The sequence below is a fragment of the Ursus arctos genome, unplaced genomic scaffold, assembly GCF_023065955.2.
Source record: "Ursus arctos isolate Adak ecotype North America unplaced genomic scaffold, UrsArc2.0 scaffold_8, whole genome shotgun sequence".
NCBI lineage: Eukaryota > Metazoa > Chordata > Mammalia > Carnivora > Ursidae > Ursus > Ursus arctos.
Window position 1 is genome coordinate 30047923 of NW_026623100.1, and position 17811 is coordinate 30065733.

Below are 17811 nucleotides of genomic sequence, written 5' to 3' on the forward strand. Positions count from 1 at the left end.
CAATTCCTACATATCAAATAAACCAGTTAACAATGCTGAGTAGAAAAAAGCAGCATATGTAAAATATACCATATAAGTAAGTTTATAACTACCTACTTTTTTTAAGATGCAGAGATAATATGAAGGACTTAAAGAATACAAGCCAAATTTACTAAAAATACTGACTATGGGTTGGGGAAAAGAGAATGGGACAGGAGATGGGGTCAAGGGATACTTCAGTTTCATTTGGAATGCTGTTTTCTTTCCTTTTTTTTTTTAAGATTTTATTTATTAGAGAGAGCATGAGCATGGGAGAGGGGCAGAGGGAGTGGGAGAAGCAGACTCCCTGCTGAACAGGGAGCCTGATGCGGAACTCGATCCCAGCACCCTGGGATCACAATCTTAGGCAGATGCTTAACCAACTGAGCCCCTCGTTTTTTTTTTAACATTTTTTCAAGCGAAAATTACAAATGTTAACGATCAATTCTAAGCAGCAATACAAATATTATTCTCTATATGTCTGTATCTTAAAAATGTCTTAGAGAAAAAGAAAATCTCATCAAAAAACACAGGGTTTGGAGAGAAGGAGGGGTAGGGAGTAACTTCATGCTTAATGGGTAGAGGATTTTCTCTTGGGTTTTTGTTGTCTTTTTTTTAAGTGCTGATCCTATTTTATCACCTGGACAAACTGGTGTTCCTGAATGCAGGAAATACTACTACATTGTTAACTGTAAAATGGTTAATTTCATGTTATGTCATTTTCATCTTGGAAAAAAAAGGTACATTTTTAGAGCCATCTCAGGAACAAAAATTTAAGCAGGTAGTTTGCTATGTCTTTGGCTAGAGTCTAAAGGTTAATTTTCAGGGAATTCCATCTTTAAAGGGATCACTCAGAGGCATGAACTGACTTACATGGAATTAGTGTCTTTAAAAGTGACAGTGAAGATCTCTAAGGTGGTACAACCCCCAAATAGCTATATTAACAAAGAAAATAATAGGTAATGAGTTAGCTTGGATACTTCAAAACTATTGGTCAGAAAAACCAACCAATCAACCATTCAACCCACCCACCCACCCACCCAGATTTAGCTTTGGGAATAAAAGTAGAAAGTTATGAGTGAAGTGGGGCTTAGTTTTTAAAAAACCGTTTCTGAGAGGTATTTGGTGTTCATAAACTGTCCTTGAACTTTTCTGTGCCTTTGAAATTTTTGAAAATAACAACTCTTAAAAAAAGAAAGAGAAGACCCAGGTAATAATCAAGGGAGAGAAGCAGATTTTTGCATCAAAAAATTCAGTATGGCCAACAGATTCAGCAGTCTGAAGCTTTCAAATATTTCTTGCAAAATTAACTCAGTGTACTTATTTTATTGGACAGGGCCAATTTCTGACACCAAAATACATTTTTTCATTTGTTCCTGTAAGTTTGAAATTTAAGCCTGAAACTTAACAGGGAATAAAATATTTTATTTCTCAAAAATCCATGGAACAGCTAACACTAAGGAAATCCTATTAAGGTGTAGCTTCATGATCGGTGCTTTTCCATTTTTGTATCATCTTTTCCCCACAACTTTATCTATGTTGTTCCTCACAAAAATCTTGTGACGGTACTTTTTACCATCATCCCTATTTTCAAATCTAAGAAAATAAAAGCAGAAAGAATAAGCGATTTTCCTAAAGTCACACAGCTAGTAAGTAGCAGAACTTAACCCAAGTTTTCTGATTCTAAATTGTTTTCTCTTATATAATTACACTATTTCACCAATAATACATATAATTTGTTCAACAGCTTACAATAAAATGGACATATACACTTACACTTTATTTTTTGTGACCCTATGAAAGAGTTAAAGCAAATTTTATCCTTCTCATTTTATAAATAAGGTGGAAGTTAATTCTCATGGTCCACAGCTACAAAGTAGGACTTTGAGTCCTGTCTGCACAGAGAGAGACTACTGGGTAACACGAGGTGCTACTGACCCACGCTGCCTCCATACAGACTTGTAAGTTAAGTAATTGACCATTTATAAAACACTTTAATGTAGACAGATGACAGGCAGATACAGATATCCTTTCCACAGGGAAAAAAGGCAAAAAGTTGCTGATTTTACCACTGTGGGGGTCCGATATGATTATAGTGGAAAAGGACAGCATAATGAATAAAAACCAATCAAGCAATCCAGTATGCAAGCACATTGTAAAAATATGTTGAAAACATACCCATTTTGAGGTCCTCCATCATTTATCACATTTAAATGAGATAACTGCTTTTTCAAGTGGAGTTTATAACTTGCATTAATTCTTAAAAATAACATCTGGAAAAGAAAGAAAATGGTTTCTTAAAGCTCTACTGAAATAGAAGACACAAGCATCTGAGTTATCAGTATCAAATCAGTATTATTTGGAGAAAGTATTTTTAAAACATATTTGCTTTGGCATATACTTTTAATAAACTCCTCTGAGGTATTTAGTTGCTATTTTAGTATAATTTTTCTACATTTTTGGATAAAAGCTCTTTTTCCCTTTAGTGATATGACTTATAACTGGCTTTCTGCCCCATAGAAGTCCTCTGGGATATATAAAGGGGCTCGACCATGACCGGCAAAAAGAAATGGGAAATTCTGCAATATATTAAATATGAACTTGATAGGAAAAAAAAAAAGTCACGATGGCAAAGACAGGCAAAGATACTTTGATCCTTCTAAACTGCTAAACTAATAGCAAGTATCTGATTGCTCCTGCATGCAGCTGTTTGATGCAATGGCCCAAAACTTCTGTGGGAAATACCTGACCTGAAACTATATATATTTAATCTTTGAAAACAATTTTGTGGAGTAACATGTATTTTCTATGGGGAAAAATATATATAAAGTCATCTATGGAAGTTTTGTGGAACTACTAAGTATTCAAGTGACAATACTGACATAAAATCTCATTCTTGCCCAGCTTTGACAAGAGTTCCCTTTAAATTATGATGCAGATAAAAACACATGGACTACCGGTAGGAACAGCTCCCAGACCTGGCCATAATTAGAACTCCGATGACAAATCCACAAGGTCAGAATGTCAGAGGTGGGAGATCTTACACTTGCAATAAGGATGGCTTGACTAGGAAGAAAAAAGAGACCCAGTGGGTGCTCCATATCCTATAGTTCCTTCTCAATTCTCAGTGAGCCTCAAAGGAGTCGGATGATATTTAATCATGAGTTCGGAATGACTAATGAAAACTTAGGGAAGCATGAAGAAAAACAGTAATAGCTACTGTAGGATGGAAGCCTGAGCTGGTATGGGAAAGGAGACCAGCAGGAGGAGTAGGCAAGAGACACTAAGAAAGCTACCTTTTGCTCCCAAATACCACTTCCATGTACTCAACCAATTAGAGGCAAACCCAAATAACAAACTAGTCCGAATAGCAGAAATCCCAGTGAAAATTCATCAGTCATAAACTAGGCTTGTATTCTAACACTGTATCATTCTACAACTAGGCTTGAATGAGATAACTTGGTATAGACGCAACAACCTAAGGCAGGTAAAGAAGATTGGAAAAAAAGAAACACTGGGATCTTTCTTTAAAACACCAGGAGAGGGGAACCAAGCAAGTGGGGGGCGGGGTAGGAATGTCGGTGAACAGTGAAAACTCTGTGATAACACTCATGTAGGGGAAGACGGTCAGGACAAAGGGTGGATACTTCATAGATGAAAGGCGCCAAAGACTACCCACTTTGCTATTTTCCTGGTTTATGCCTATTACCAATCACTTATGCTGACCTAACGAATATTAATGAAGTATATTGACTGAGTTACTTTATGTGTCACCTCATTAATTCCATCACTAAATCCTCCACTATCCCATTTGGATTATAATATGAGCAACATATTTTACTGCTGATAAATGCCAACTCTGGTTTTCAAACTGATAATGTAATGAATGATGTAAGCAGAATCTGGCATCTCTGATACTCAATGGACAAATGAAAAATATGGTTTTTACAACTGCGGACATATAGCAGAGGCCTGTTGGAGCTAGGGGCACTTCGAAATCTGAAATTTTTATTCATGTTCCACAGGTCAATATAACAGCTAAAAAAAATAATTCTACTGGAATATGAACTAGGCTTAACTGTACCAAAAGTATGTAAAAACACTCCAATTCTGGGGCACCTGGGTGGCTCAGTCGTTAAGTGTCTGCCTTTGGCTCAGGGCGTGATCCCAGGGTTCTGGGATCGAGCCCCACATTGGGCTCCCTGCTCCACTGGGAGCCTGCTTCTCCCTCTCCCACTCCCCCTGCTTGTGTTCCCTCTCTAGCTGTCTCCGTCAAATAAATAAAATCTTAAAAAAAAAAAAAACACCACTCCAATTCTGCATGCAGATGTTATAGATAAAAAAGTAGTGTTAGGAAGATCGGCAGGAGAAGAAAGGAAAGAAGAAAGGGGGGGTAAACAGAAGGGGGAATGAAGCATGAGAGACTATGGACTCTGAGAAACAAACTGAGGGCTTCAGAGGGGAGGGGGGTGGGGGAATGGGATAGACCGGTGATGGGTAGTAAGGAGGGCACGTATTGCATGGTGCACTGGGTGTTATATGCAAGTAATGAATCATGGAATTTACATCAAAAACTAGGGATGTACTGTATGGTGACTAACATAATGTAATAAAAAATTATTATGAAAAAGTGTTAGGAATTACTACTCACTTGTGTTTGTTCTTCTGGAAGAAGATCAAATATAGCTTCATGCATTTTTGCCATTTGCTTACAAATATTCCTGAAACAGGCAGAAGGAACGGGAGCTTTCACCTCATACTGGCAGGGAAAAATAGTAAGAATTATGTTCATGTCTAGATTGTTTATTGTCCCCACTGTTCCCTTAGACATATGTTTTTGGCCCTTACATGCCTAACTCTGATAGAGTTGGAGCTTACATTTCAACTATGATCTGTGTTACTCATGCAAATCTCAAGACCTTTTCATTAAATATCCTAATCTACTTTGAGAAATCCAGCAGAATTTAGTGGCTAAGAACACAGGCTGCTTCCCTTAAGACAGACTGGGTTCAAATCCCAGCCCTTCAGATTCTTAGCTATGTGACATTGGGCAAGTTACGTCATTTCTCTGTATCTCAAAGGGCCTGCTGTGAGGACTTAAAAAGATGGCTCACAAGAACACAAAACAGTGCTTGATACAAAGTAAGTACACAAAAAATGTTAGCTACCAATCTGGCTCCATATACAACGATGAATCTTTAAAGTAGGCCCTCCAAATTAATATTATTTTTTAAACATGATTTTCAGAATGTGTCAACATGATCATATCAAGTCAATAGGACCACGGTAGAATTAAAATTTTTTTTCTTTTGTAGGTATGCCAATGTAGTAGTCATATTTATCCTAACTATGGTAAAGAAAGCCTTTTTCAGCAATGACCTATACTGAAAATTTAAACTTAGGTAAATTCATTTTAAGTATCCTTATATTTGGAACAATATACCGGTGTCACTCAGATAACCATCTCTGGCCCACATTTTATCATTCACAAATTATATACTATTTTTATTTATAAGACAAATCTGGCATTAAATAATTTTATTTATAAGACAATCTGACATTAAATAATTTAATGTACTAATCTTGTATAGTTCATTAAAATGATGAGTTCCAATATGCTGCTCTTAGCAGAAACATGCAGAAGTCACCATGTGACTGGGACCAAAATAAGCAAAGCTGTGACCACCTAAGGTTTTACCCTTCTTCAGCCTAGAAATATATAAAATATCCCCTTATCTTTTTTGTTAATAACAGCTTTAAGATATGATTCGCACACCATAAAATTCACCCTTTTAAAGTGTTCAATTAACTGGTTTTTAATAAACTCATAGTTATACAACCATCACCATTAACTTCTGAACATTTTCATCACCCCAAAAGAAACCCATTACTGTTAGCAGTCACTACCCGTGCCCCCCTCCCCTCAGCTCCTGGCAACCACTAATCTCCATAAAGGTTACCATACAATATGTGGCTTTTTGTGACTGGCTTCTTTCACTTAGCAGAATGCTTTCAAGACTCATCCATGTTGTTAACATATATCGGTACTTCATCCTTTTTAGGGCTGCGTGATATTCTATTGTACAAATATACCATAATGTATCCAATCATCAACTGATGGACATTTGGGTTCTTTCTACTTTTTGGCTATTATGAATAATAACTCTGTGAACATTCATGTACTGGCTTTTGTGTGGACAAATATTTTCAATTCTTTTGGGTGTACACCTAAAAGTGAATTACTGGGTCATATGGTAACTTCAATCTTTTGAGAAAATGCCAAAATTTTTTCCAAAGTAGCAATATCATTTTACAGTCCTACTCAGCAGTGTATGAGGGTTCCAATTTCTCCATATCCTCTACCAACGCTTGTTATTGTCTGCCTTTTTTATTTAGACATCCGAGTCGGTATGAAGTAGTTACCTCATTGTGGGTAACATCCCCATATCTTAAATACCACCCTGTACTGGGATGAACAGTACCCCCCCTCAAAAAAAATCATGTTCACTTAGAACCTTGTAAGGTCATACCAGATTAGAGTGGGCCCTAAATCCACTGACTGGTGTCTCTATAAAAGAAAGGAGAGAAAGGAGAAGGAAATTTAGACATAGAGACACAAAAGGAAAATGGCCAAATGAAGACAGAGGCAGAAATCGGAATGACACATCTACAAGCCCAAGAATGCCAGCAATTGACAGCAAGCACCAGAAGCTAGGAAAAAGCAGGGAAAGACTCTTTGCTAGAGCCTTCAAAGGGAGCATGGCTGACAACACTCTGATTTAGGACTTCTGCCTCCAGAATTACGAGAGAACACATGTCTGTGATTTTAAAGCCACTCAGTCTTTGGTAATTTGTTACGGCAGCTCTAGGTAACTAGCACACCCTCAGAACCTTCCTTCACCCCTGCCTTCCCTAAAGATACTATATTTTCTTACCTTCACCATCATATTTCTTCAGTCACTAAAACTTGATAGTGGGCTTTATTCTCAACCCTTAAAATTAGGTTCTTGCCACTACCCACACCACCTTCCTCCACTAATAACAATCTTCTGAAATTTCTTTCTGCAAAAATCACTAAAGACATCCTAACTTCCAAATTTAGTAACTTTCCTAGTTCTCCTTCCTTATTCCTCTACAATGTTTACACACCTTCACACTTAAAACACGGTCCTCGATCCTCATGTAACGCAGTGCTCTCCTGATTCCTCCCTTCCTAACCTTCCTCTTCTTCTGTATCCTGTCTTCTAAGTGCAAAGCTTCTTCAGTCTTAATCCCCCTATCATCCCTTCTTTCTCTCTTATCTCATTCGATCTAACAACTTCTAATATATCTCTAGTCCTGAACCACTTTGTTAAATTTAAGTCACACATCTCCTAAATGTTCCATACCATAACTGAGTTTACCATGAACTTCCTCAAACCTGCTCCTCCTTCCTGTTTCCATTACTATTGCTGGTATTACCATCCTCCTGCTTACACAGACTGGAAATCTCCAACTCAGTTTTTATTCCTCCTTCTCCTTGGTTCCTTGTATTGAATCGGTGACCAAGTGCCATCAAATGTACTTTCAGATTATTTTGCACATTGGTGCTCTAGGTCAGAGTTTCTCAATCTCTACAGTACTGACATTTTGGCCTATCTCATTCTTTGTTGTGAGGGCTATCCTGTGGATTACAGGATGTTCAGCAGAATTCTTGATCTCTACTAATCATCCCACTTCCCAAACTGTGATAACCAAAACTGTTCCCAACACTTCTGAATGTCCTCAGGGGACAAAACTGTCTCAGTTGGCAAACACTGCCCTAGGTGAGATCTTTAATACTTCTCCCCCCAAAAAATGTACTCACGTTTTAATGAGTCCAGATGTAAGGTCAACAAACATTTAATGAAACTGCCTGGTACACAGTAAGCTCTCGATACATATTTTCTTAGATGTGTGTATACATGTACATATATGTGTGCATATATGTACACAGGTATATAGGTGTATGAGTGTGTGTATGTACGTATGTGAATGTATATGACTGAATTAATGTGTCAGATATTATGCTAGCTGGAGTGTACAAAGATGAATCAGAGACCGAGAGCTCTGGGGAGCTGACAGCCCAAAAGCTGGTTGGTATTCCAGAAAGTGGACACTGCATGCTCCAAGAACACAAGTGAAGACATTTAGGCCATAGCAAAGATGGCTTCCCAAGCAGCGTACCTGGGCTGCTGAGTCTTCCAATGAAAAAAATTAAGTATTCCAAACAGAGGACATGCCATATCACCTCAAATCCATTCTACCTACTAACTGATAAATCCTAATAAAGTGCAATTCTAATCATGTGATTTGTTAGTTGAAAACTTCTGGGTTCTAACTCTGTTTAAAATACAGAAAGCTGTAAGAGAATATTCTCTTACCCTCACCACAAGAAAAAAACTGTAATAATTTACAAAATCGTAACTTTTCTTGAACCCATCAGAGAACAGAGGTCCCAAGAACCAAAGGAACTAATTCCAAGCCCCACTGAAGAGAGATGGGACACAGGAACTGTCTCACTTTGGCAGAGTATAGGAAGAAGAGGTGACCACCACAGAAACAAACAGGAAGAAAACAACTAACATTTTAACAAATTCCCAAGGGCCAAATATAGACTAGTATATGTTTACAATAAATGAGAATGCTGGCCACAAGGGGAGTTTGCACTCACTCACAAGTTCTTCTCCATGGGTCTCCAAAAGGTACTCACAAGCAACACTGGGGTCAGAACTGGATACCACAGAATCACTCTCACAGATAAGCAGGAGGCAAGTGGCCGCCACTAGAGAAAAGCAACAAGTGTTGCCTACTTCCCTGCACCCTCCTCTCATACAGAGCAAAAGCCTAAAGTCATGGGAAAAGGGCACCAAATTCTGTCATCCCCAGGGCGGTGAGGAACAGAAACAAAAAATACCTTTAAGCCCAGGATCAAAAACCAATCAATGCAGAGGTTGGTTACCACTGGAGGAGGGGTGGGAACACTGAGAAGGCTTCACATTCAAGGACTTACATTACCTGATTCCAAGACTTATAATAATGCTACAGTAGTTAAGACATTAAGACATGGTACGGGTGTAAGACAGACTTACAGATCAATGGAACAGAATAGAGAGTCCGAAAATAGACCTACAGGAAAACAGACAATTGATTTTCAACAAAGCTGCCAATGGAGAAGGGACAGTCTTTTCAACAAAAGGTGCTGGAACTATCCAGTAAAAAGAACACTGACTCATACTTTGCACTATATACAATACAAAAATCAACTAGAAATGGATCACAGATATACATATAAAAACTGAAACAATAAACCTTTCAGAAGAAAACACTGGGAATTATCTTTAACCTGGATATACAAAAATTTCTTAGGACACAAGAAGCATGAACAATTAAAAAAATGATAAACTGGAATTCATCAAAATATAAAACTGCTGAAAAGGTAAGTGACAGACTGGGAGAAAATACTTACGAAACACATATTTGATAAAGTACTTGCATGTAGAATATACAAAGAACTCTTACAACCCAATAACTCAATTTTTAAAAATTAGCAAAGTCTGAACAAGCTACCAAAGAAAAGACGTGGGTGGAAACTAATACATGAAAAGATACTCAACATATAAGTTATTATGTAAACTAAAACCGCAATGAGATATCACTCCATACAGACCTACTAGAGTACTAACATTAAAAAACAAACAGACATACAACAGAAAGTGCTGGTGAGGATGAAGAGCCCCTAGAACTCTCATATATCACAAGTAGGTAAAAAACGGTATACTCACTTCAGAAAAAAATCTGGCCATTTTTTATAAAGATATCATAAAGTTTTACATTTCTATACAACCATCAACCTATTCCAAGGTATTTACACAAAAGAAATGGAACATGTGCCCACATATAGATGTGCACGTGAATGTTCATAGCAGCACTGTTGATAATAGCCAGACTGGAGACACCCAAAGGTCTCCCCACTGATAAATGGATGAATAAACAAATAGTGATACATCCACAGAATGGATACTACTCTATAATAAAACGGAACAAACTACTAACACACACTATGAGTTTCAAAAGCATTATACTAAATGAAAGGAGCCTGGGACAAGATGCTACATTCTGGGGGCACCTGGGTGGCTCAGTCGTTAAGCATCTGCCTTCGGCTCAGGGCATGATCCTGGCGTTCTGGGATCGAGCCCTACATCAGGCTCCTCCGCTGGGAGCCTGCTTCTCCCTCTCCCACCCCCCCCGCTTGTGTTCCCTCTCTCGCTGGCTGTCTCTCTGTCAAATAAATAAATAAAATCTTTAAAAAAAAAAAAAAAAAGCTACATTCTGTATAATTCCATTTAAAGGACATTCTGGAAAAGGCAAGACTACACAGGAGAAGATCAGATCAGTGGTTGTCGAGGTTTGGGATGTGGGGAGAGAGAACTGACTGCAAAAGTGCTCAAGAGAATGTTTAACAGCGACAGAACTGTTCTATATCTTGATTGTGGTAGTTCTACTACCACACATGTTAAAGTTATCACACTATGTATTTAGAAAGGGTAAAGTTTACTGAATATAAGTCATACCTCCATAAGCCTGACTTAAACTGGTTGGCTTTCCACTGGTAGCGAAAACTCTTCACTGTCTTTCCAACATATCTCCCATTCCTCAGTTCACATACCCTAATACATTAGCTAAATGGAATAACTCATCTTTGTTATTATTAACAACAGCAAAAGCATTAGCAGTCAACATTTACTGGAAACTTGCTATAGTCAGACATATGACGCAAGAAAAGCAGTCCGCATAAATAGTATCTCGTTAATCCTCACTACAACCTTATAAGGCTCTATTATTCTCCCCATTGAAAGAAAGAAACTGAGGCTTAAGAAGATTAATTTGCCCAAGGTGCTTCAATGGCTAATCTGGGACAATCATGAACTTAGGTCTACCTGACTCCAAAACCCTGACACTAATCTTCCTCCTTTATGATTCCTTCCTACGTGTTGTTACCTCAAAGCATCTCTTCACCTCAACTTCATTTGCCCTAACCATGCCTATCTTTAAAAGCAAAACTTACATGCATGCCTCATCCATAAAATTTTCCAGCCTTCCCTCCTCAGCTGGTAACAGGCTCTTCCAAAGCATTAAAATTAGCTCTAACAGCATGAAATTGATTCCTTACTTATGGTTCTTTACATACTCTACCTTCTGTTGTAATTATCGATATACTTTTCTTATTAGATATTTTACTATTTGAGAGACAACAGTGAAGACGTATCTCAGTTACCTAACACAATTTAACTTCCTGAATGAATGAATGAATGAATGATGGCTGGGGCATTAGCCAATAGCATAATTAGATGTTAATGTTTCATTCTATCCAAGCAATGGTACTATTACTTATTAGCTTTTTAGAATCAGCCTATATTACTGTGTTATCCTTCTTTCTCCAAATTAAATTTTCAGATAAAAAAATAAAAAGCTAAAATTAAGGGGTTAACCCAAATCAAACACTGTCTGCTATCTTGGGATGAATAAAAACAGAGCTAAACTCCTGGGCAACCCATGAAAGCAACTAGGGCAGGGAGTGGCAAACAGAGACTTAACAGGGAGAATGTAATAGGTCAAGGTAACAGAAATCCTCACTAGGGGTATAGTAGTGAAAATACTAAGTTGCAAAAGACTAGGCACATTCTTGACATTAAAAATAACTGGGAGGAGGAGATTTAAAGTTTATAAAAAACTTAAGACACACAATAACTAAATGCAGTGCAGTACATAAACCACGTAGAAACCTTTGTTCAAACAGGTTATTGAAAAAAGACATTTTGGGACGATTGATAAATTTTAAATGGGAATAAATATTAGATGATATTAAGGAATTGTTAGGGGTGATATGGTAGCATGAATATATAAGAAAGTTATCAGTTTTTAGAAATATATAACTGAATTATTCAGGGGTGAAATATCATAATGCCTCACATTTATTATAAAATATTTTATGGGGCAACAGGGTGGCTCAGTAGGTTAGGCATCCAACTCTTGATTTGGGCTCAGGTCATGATCTTGGGGTTGTGAGATCAAGCCCTGCATCCAGCTCCATGCACAGTGGGGAGTCTGCTTTAGATTCTCTCCCTCTGCCGCTCCTCCTGCCCTGCCCTTCTCTCTCTCAATAAATCTTTTAAAAAAATAAGTATTTTAGCAAAAAAAGCAAAATGTGACTTCCAAATATAGGTGATAAATATATGGAAAACTCATTAAATAATTCTTTTTCTTTACCAAAAAAATAAAATAAAATAAATAGTCACAGGAAAAACTCTAACCACAGTCCCAATTCTTGGTAAAAACAAACAAAACAAAACAAAAAACAACAATAAATCAGGGATTTAAGAGTACTGGCACTTTTTTGGTTTTGCTTCATTATATTCCACAGCTTATTACTAGTTCCACTATTTAACATTTACCTTATGCTACACTGTTAGGTGTTTACAGCCCTCTGCCTTGTTAGATGGTAAGATTTTCTTAAAAAATTAATTTTCTCCAAGTTTTTATTTAAATTCCACTAGTTAACACATGGTGTAATATTAGTTTTAGGTGTGCTCATCACAGCAAGCGCCCTCCACTCCTTAAATACCCATCACCCACGTAACACATCCCCTGCCCACCTTCCTTCCTGTAATAGATGGTAAACTTCTTTAGAGTAGTCACAGTACATTATTTATTAACTTTTGGTAGACAGAAGAATGCCACGTAACAAAAAGGAAAACTGATGAAACAGTACTGCTTTTAAATTTAGTTTGTACTTGGCAACCATAAAGAAAATAGAGAATTCCTAAACAATCATTTTCTCCATATGAAACTAGAAACTAATTTAACAGGTACAGAATACAGGTATGTCTGCACATAACTGTAAATTCCTTAAGCTTCTTAAAAGCATAAAATATCTATGTTATCATCAACTACACCTGACATTCTCAGTGTGGTCTGGGGACACCTGGGAGTCAGAGACTATTTGTGGGAATCTGTGAAGTAAAAACCATTTTCATAATAATACTAAACTGCTACTAATTTTTTCACTCTCATTCTCTCATGTTTGAAGAGTGGGGATTTTTAGATGACTTGCAACAATGGCATTGTTCTGACGGCCAATGGAATGTGTGTTTGTGTATTCTTGTGTTTTAAATTTTTCTTAGTTATAATTTCTAATATGGTACTCACTGACAGGTACAATTTGCATAAATAAAATTGTTTGGGGTCTGCGATTATTTTTAAGAGCATAAAGAGGTCCTGTGACCAAAACATCTGAGAACTATTAAACAAATGCAATCTTATTTTCCAAGGACTCTTTCCTCACTGTCATCGTCAAAGATACAAACACACATCTATGTGAATGGGCACTGTTTTACCTTGCCCTTTTATGATTTTCATGTGCCTGCTACTCCTGCCATCTCAGAAGCCTGAAGAATACAAGTGGCAGAAAAGCATACCAAAGTGCCTTGGTTTGATGGTCACCCTAAATATACTCTCAGGCATGTACATATAAACTAAATAAACCTTCAAAATTCCAAGTTATGAAATTTCTGCTTTCTCCCTAAGACAGGTGTTGAACTTAGAGAATGAAGAGAGTAAGGAACAAGGCAAAAGTGACTAGGCTTGTTAAGTGACATTTTTCTGAAGCTACCCTCCAGTATAATAGAGAATCAATTCACTGGAAACCACTGCTTCTTTTAATGACCGATTTGGAATGGAAAGCAAACAAGAAAGAGATACTGAAATCTATGAGGGAAATAATAGAGCACCTCAGACTCTGCCGTTTCAGTCTGGAAAATAAAGAACATACCTTACCACAAATAATTTTTTTCTCTATTTTGATCTTTGTTCTCTCAATTCTGTCTCTGGAGGACTTTCAGACTAAAACCCAGTTTGAAGAAGGCACATACTTATACATGTCAGTGTAGCTAATATAAAATTACTTCTCCATAGGGTTTCTACCATTCTTAAAATAATTTCCCTCTGACCCCTTCCAGTCCCTGAGGATATGATTATCCATTATTTGGGCAATCTGAACATTTTATTGAGTTTTTCTAAACCCTGAAGAATTTGACTGGTTAGATAACTGTGAAAAGACACAATGCCTTTAAATAATGCCTAATAATTTCCATAAATCATTACCTTAGATAACAGCTTGTCAAATAAGCTATCCATTATCGCTACAAGCTTGGCTGATATTTCAGCAATGTGGTCATGGTAGTCCTGTAATGAGAAAGAACATTATATTTTAGAGTCCCTGGGACACATCTAAAAAAATACTTAACAATTATGAAACTTCAGTAGAGAATAAAAGGAAAAGTACCTTAGTGATATGATCAAAATGCCTAAGCATGCTATATTGCTTAGGCTGCAGTCGAGCTTCAAAATGAGCCCTGATCACAGGAATGTAGTGCACAATTAACTGCAAACAACGTGAAGAAAGAGCTGAAGATCCAGGTAGTGAATATATCGGGGAGAAACAAAAAATGGTATTAGTTGAGTTTAATTAAATATCAGATTAAATAAAAAATGTCAGTTTCATACAATTCATTTCATCAAAGAACACACTGGCAGAAAGCAACATTATTTCACTTCATTTAAGAAAATAATTTGGGGAGCTCCTGGGTGGCTCAGTCAGTTGGGCCTCTGACACCTGCTTTTGGCTCAGGTCATGATCTCATGGTCGTGGTCGAGGCCCACATTGGGCTCTGCACTCAATGCGGAGTCTGCTTCAGATTCTTTCTCTCTCCCTCTCTGCCCCTTCCCGCTCTCTCTCTCTCAAATAAAAATCTTTAAAAAAAAAAATGATTTGGTACTGAATAATGTAGTAAACATGCTGCTTTTCCCAATGAACTCAAGTTGTTAGTATTACTGACATGAGGAAGCTAATGGGACAACGGATTCTCTTCTGACATTCAGATACCTTTCACCTCACAGCACCTCATACGTATTACATCTTAACATTTTCTATAGTGGTGCAACTTCCAAATAACTTGTAATTGTTAGAGTGGAACTTCTTCATAACATTTCCCCAGAAGTTAATTTTTCAGTTATGGTAATACATAGAAGAGTAAAGCAGCATTTGCTACTTTTAGAGCCTTTAATTAGAGTCATAAAAACATCAGGTATAATAAAAACACAACAAGTATGGCGACCTCACAGTAAAATCTCAGCATGTGAATTAAAAGCAAGAATCCATACCCAAATTTTTCGTAGTTATTGTTTTTAGTCCAACAACTTGCAGTGCACCAGCTCCAAGAACTAACTGGCAACTTCTTGAATTGAAGTACTAACAAAGGAAGGAAAAAAAAAGTCCAACAATTTATTAAAAATTATTCTATATATGCTGGCAATGTGTCTACAGTTCTAAAAATACATTCCTCTTTCCTCTCATTCAAGGACCAAATGAATTTTCTAGTAGGAACAATTAGGATCTATTTATGTAATGACAAAAAAAAGGGGAGGGATGATAATATTTATTGTCTGGTAGGAAAAAAGTGAAATTCCAAAAAACAATTGTTCATAAATTAATCTTTAATCTGCATTCATAAAACTAGTTCAGCTTCACTGAAACTAACAATACACTGTATCTTAACTACACTTCAGTTAAAAAAAACTAGTTCAGTTTCAGTCATTCTTACTGGAGGGTCCTATTTTCAAAAGGCTAACAAAATCTTTCTGGACTAAAATATGATAACTCAATTTGGGGGCAGAATTAACTGATTAGACATTTGGAAAAAAGCCTTTTCTTTATGCTAGCAGTTAAAAATATCTGTTAAAATGAAATGGCTGAATAAGATTATCACCACATTTTCATTTTACATCAATGGAATGATTTAAGAAAAATCTCTAACCTTAGTGAGATGAATTTTGTAAAGTTCAGTGAATTCCTTCCATGCACATTTGAAACCAGTCCAGGTTTTTTGACCTAAGTGGCCTCAGTCATGTTCAGCACCTAACGAACAAATCATCTCCTGTCTCCAATGTCATTAACAACTCTATGGGTATAATGAGGAATCACTAAAAGTGAGAAGGAAGCAGGCGGCCTTCTTCCAGTAACATGTTGTGATTCAACCACAATCAAATGTCACAAAATTAATGTCTTAAAGATAACTTAACCTTGAAACGTCTTAGTTTGAAGATTAGTCATACCCTAATGAAATACTTCTTTCAACTATTTTTCCATCACAGAGTGAAATCATACACACCTTCAATAAATCTGACAGACGAGTAAGCATGTCAGTAGTAACAGATGGGATATTGTCCACACACTGGCAATATTCAAGGATAATTCTTATCAACAACAATACAGTTCTGTAAGAAAAGAAAGATGACCCAACAGGAAGTCAAAACAAGAAAGTTAAAATGATTCAACACATAAAAATCAATACTAATCTTGGTTACTGTGAAATTATGTGTTTTACCTATAAATGCAGCAGAGTAGGGACTTAAGGTGAGGCAAGACAGAGTCCTCGGATGCAGAATGAAGGAGGCACCTATTTTCAGGGTCCTGCAACTGTAGGGTCAGCACTTTGATGGCATGAGAATGAGTACTTCCTTAAGTTTTATGCTCTGGCACATCAGTCTCTGTGTGGCATTCCTATTAAGTAAGTCTCTTCAATAAGGCAGGTATCCTGGGGTGTGGAACCTCCTTAGGATTCTCTCTCCCTCTCCTTCTGCCACCCCCTCCCCAAATTATATAAGGCAGGTACCCCATTCCTTGGCCAATTCAAAAACACTGACAAAAAACCTACCCAGTGTTTCTGATTATACAGTAGGTACTCAATCTGTTGAATTAATGATGGGAACCTAATCTTGATTTTCTTAGTGAGATGAAAGAGAAACTGTGACTTCAAAGAACAATGGTATCTCCTAATACGTTTATTGGTATGTCACAAAAGGTTCTCCTGAGATGAGAAAGTTACCAGCTCATTAGCTGAACATGTCATAAATTAAAAAGAAACACCACTGGGAGGTTAAATAAGATTGAGATTAAGGTAAATAGAGCCATTCATTATAGGACATCCAAGTTCAATGAGATGCTCAGAAATGAGCGATTCATGTAGAATAATGTTTTATAAAAGTCTGAAGGATATCAGGAAGTAATGATTCAAGAAAGTTAAGTATCTAGCCCTTATATCAGCTTAATTGTCAGACCGTGTATTACTCTCCATGCATACTTCTAGTGTCTGCTTTACTTGGTAAGGGTCACTGCTTATCTTTTGTAATCTTCTCTCAGAAGATAAAATATTCTCCTCTTAGCCAGGGAGTTAAATTTTTTGGGAGTGGTCTTTTTGCCTGAAGAGCCAGAAAGCCAGATAGCGGGAGAGTGACTAATGCCATCAAGCAAGAACAACAAGATAAAGGGTAGTTAAGAAAAGAAATCATAATTATTCATAAGATTTAAAATTGTTACTCTAAAATCTCCAATTCACATCAAGGGGGAACTAGAAGACCTATGTTTTAAATAACTGACTCAACTAATAAAGAAAAATGTGTCACTCACCCAACGACAGCATACTGTTGTCCCTCGACAATGAGAACTTCAGCTGGTTTCCTTTCTTCTGTAGCTAGAGAGTAAACCAAATAACCAAGAGAGACATAGGAACAAGATGAAACAAATTACTAGAGAAAAAATTTAAACTAGGAAAAAACTGAAGATTTTAGGGCCCAACTTAGGGCCTGGTAGGACCTGAAACTATCTTCTTCCTGAAAACAAATATCTACTTCTTGGGAAGCAATTTGGCACAGAAT

At 37.0% G+C, this 17811-nt stretch overlaps 1 protein-coding gene across 8 annotated transcripts in view; it reads right to left on the bottom strand.

Moving 5' to 3' along the window:
• The window catches only part of VPS54 (VPS54 subunit of GARP complex), a 138110-nt gene that overhangs the window by 56472 nt on the left and 63827 nt on the right, over nucleotides 1–17811 (bottom strand). For 6 of the 8 annotated variants that reach the window (XM_048222495.2, XM_048222496.2, XM_026484716.4 and 3 more), the window contains 7 exons: nucleotides 17564–17627; nucleotides 16266–16371; nucleotides 15259–15346; nucleotides 14381–14502; nucleotides 14200–14280; nucleotides 4670–4777; nucleotides 2197–2291 (listed from right to left, as the gene is read on the bottom strand). In XM_048222495.2, the coding sequence (XP_048078452.1) occupies nucleotides 2197–2291; nucleotides 4670–4777; nucleotides 14200–14280; nucleotides 14381–14502; nucleotides 15259–15346; nucleotides 16266–16371; nucleotides 17564–17627 (664 nt within the window). Of the gene's footprint in view, nucleotides 1–1081; nucleotides 1615–2196; nucleotides 2292–4669; nucleotides 4778–14199; nucleotides 14281–14380; nucleotides 14503–15258; nucleotides 15347–15911; nucleotides 16013–16265; nucleotides 16372–17563; nucleotides 17628–17811 lie in introns of those variants that run through there. The other 2 variants (XM_048222494.2, XR_007190767.2) reach the window with 2 other exon arrangements.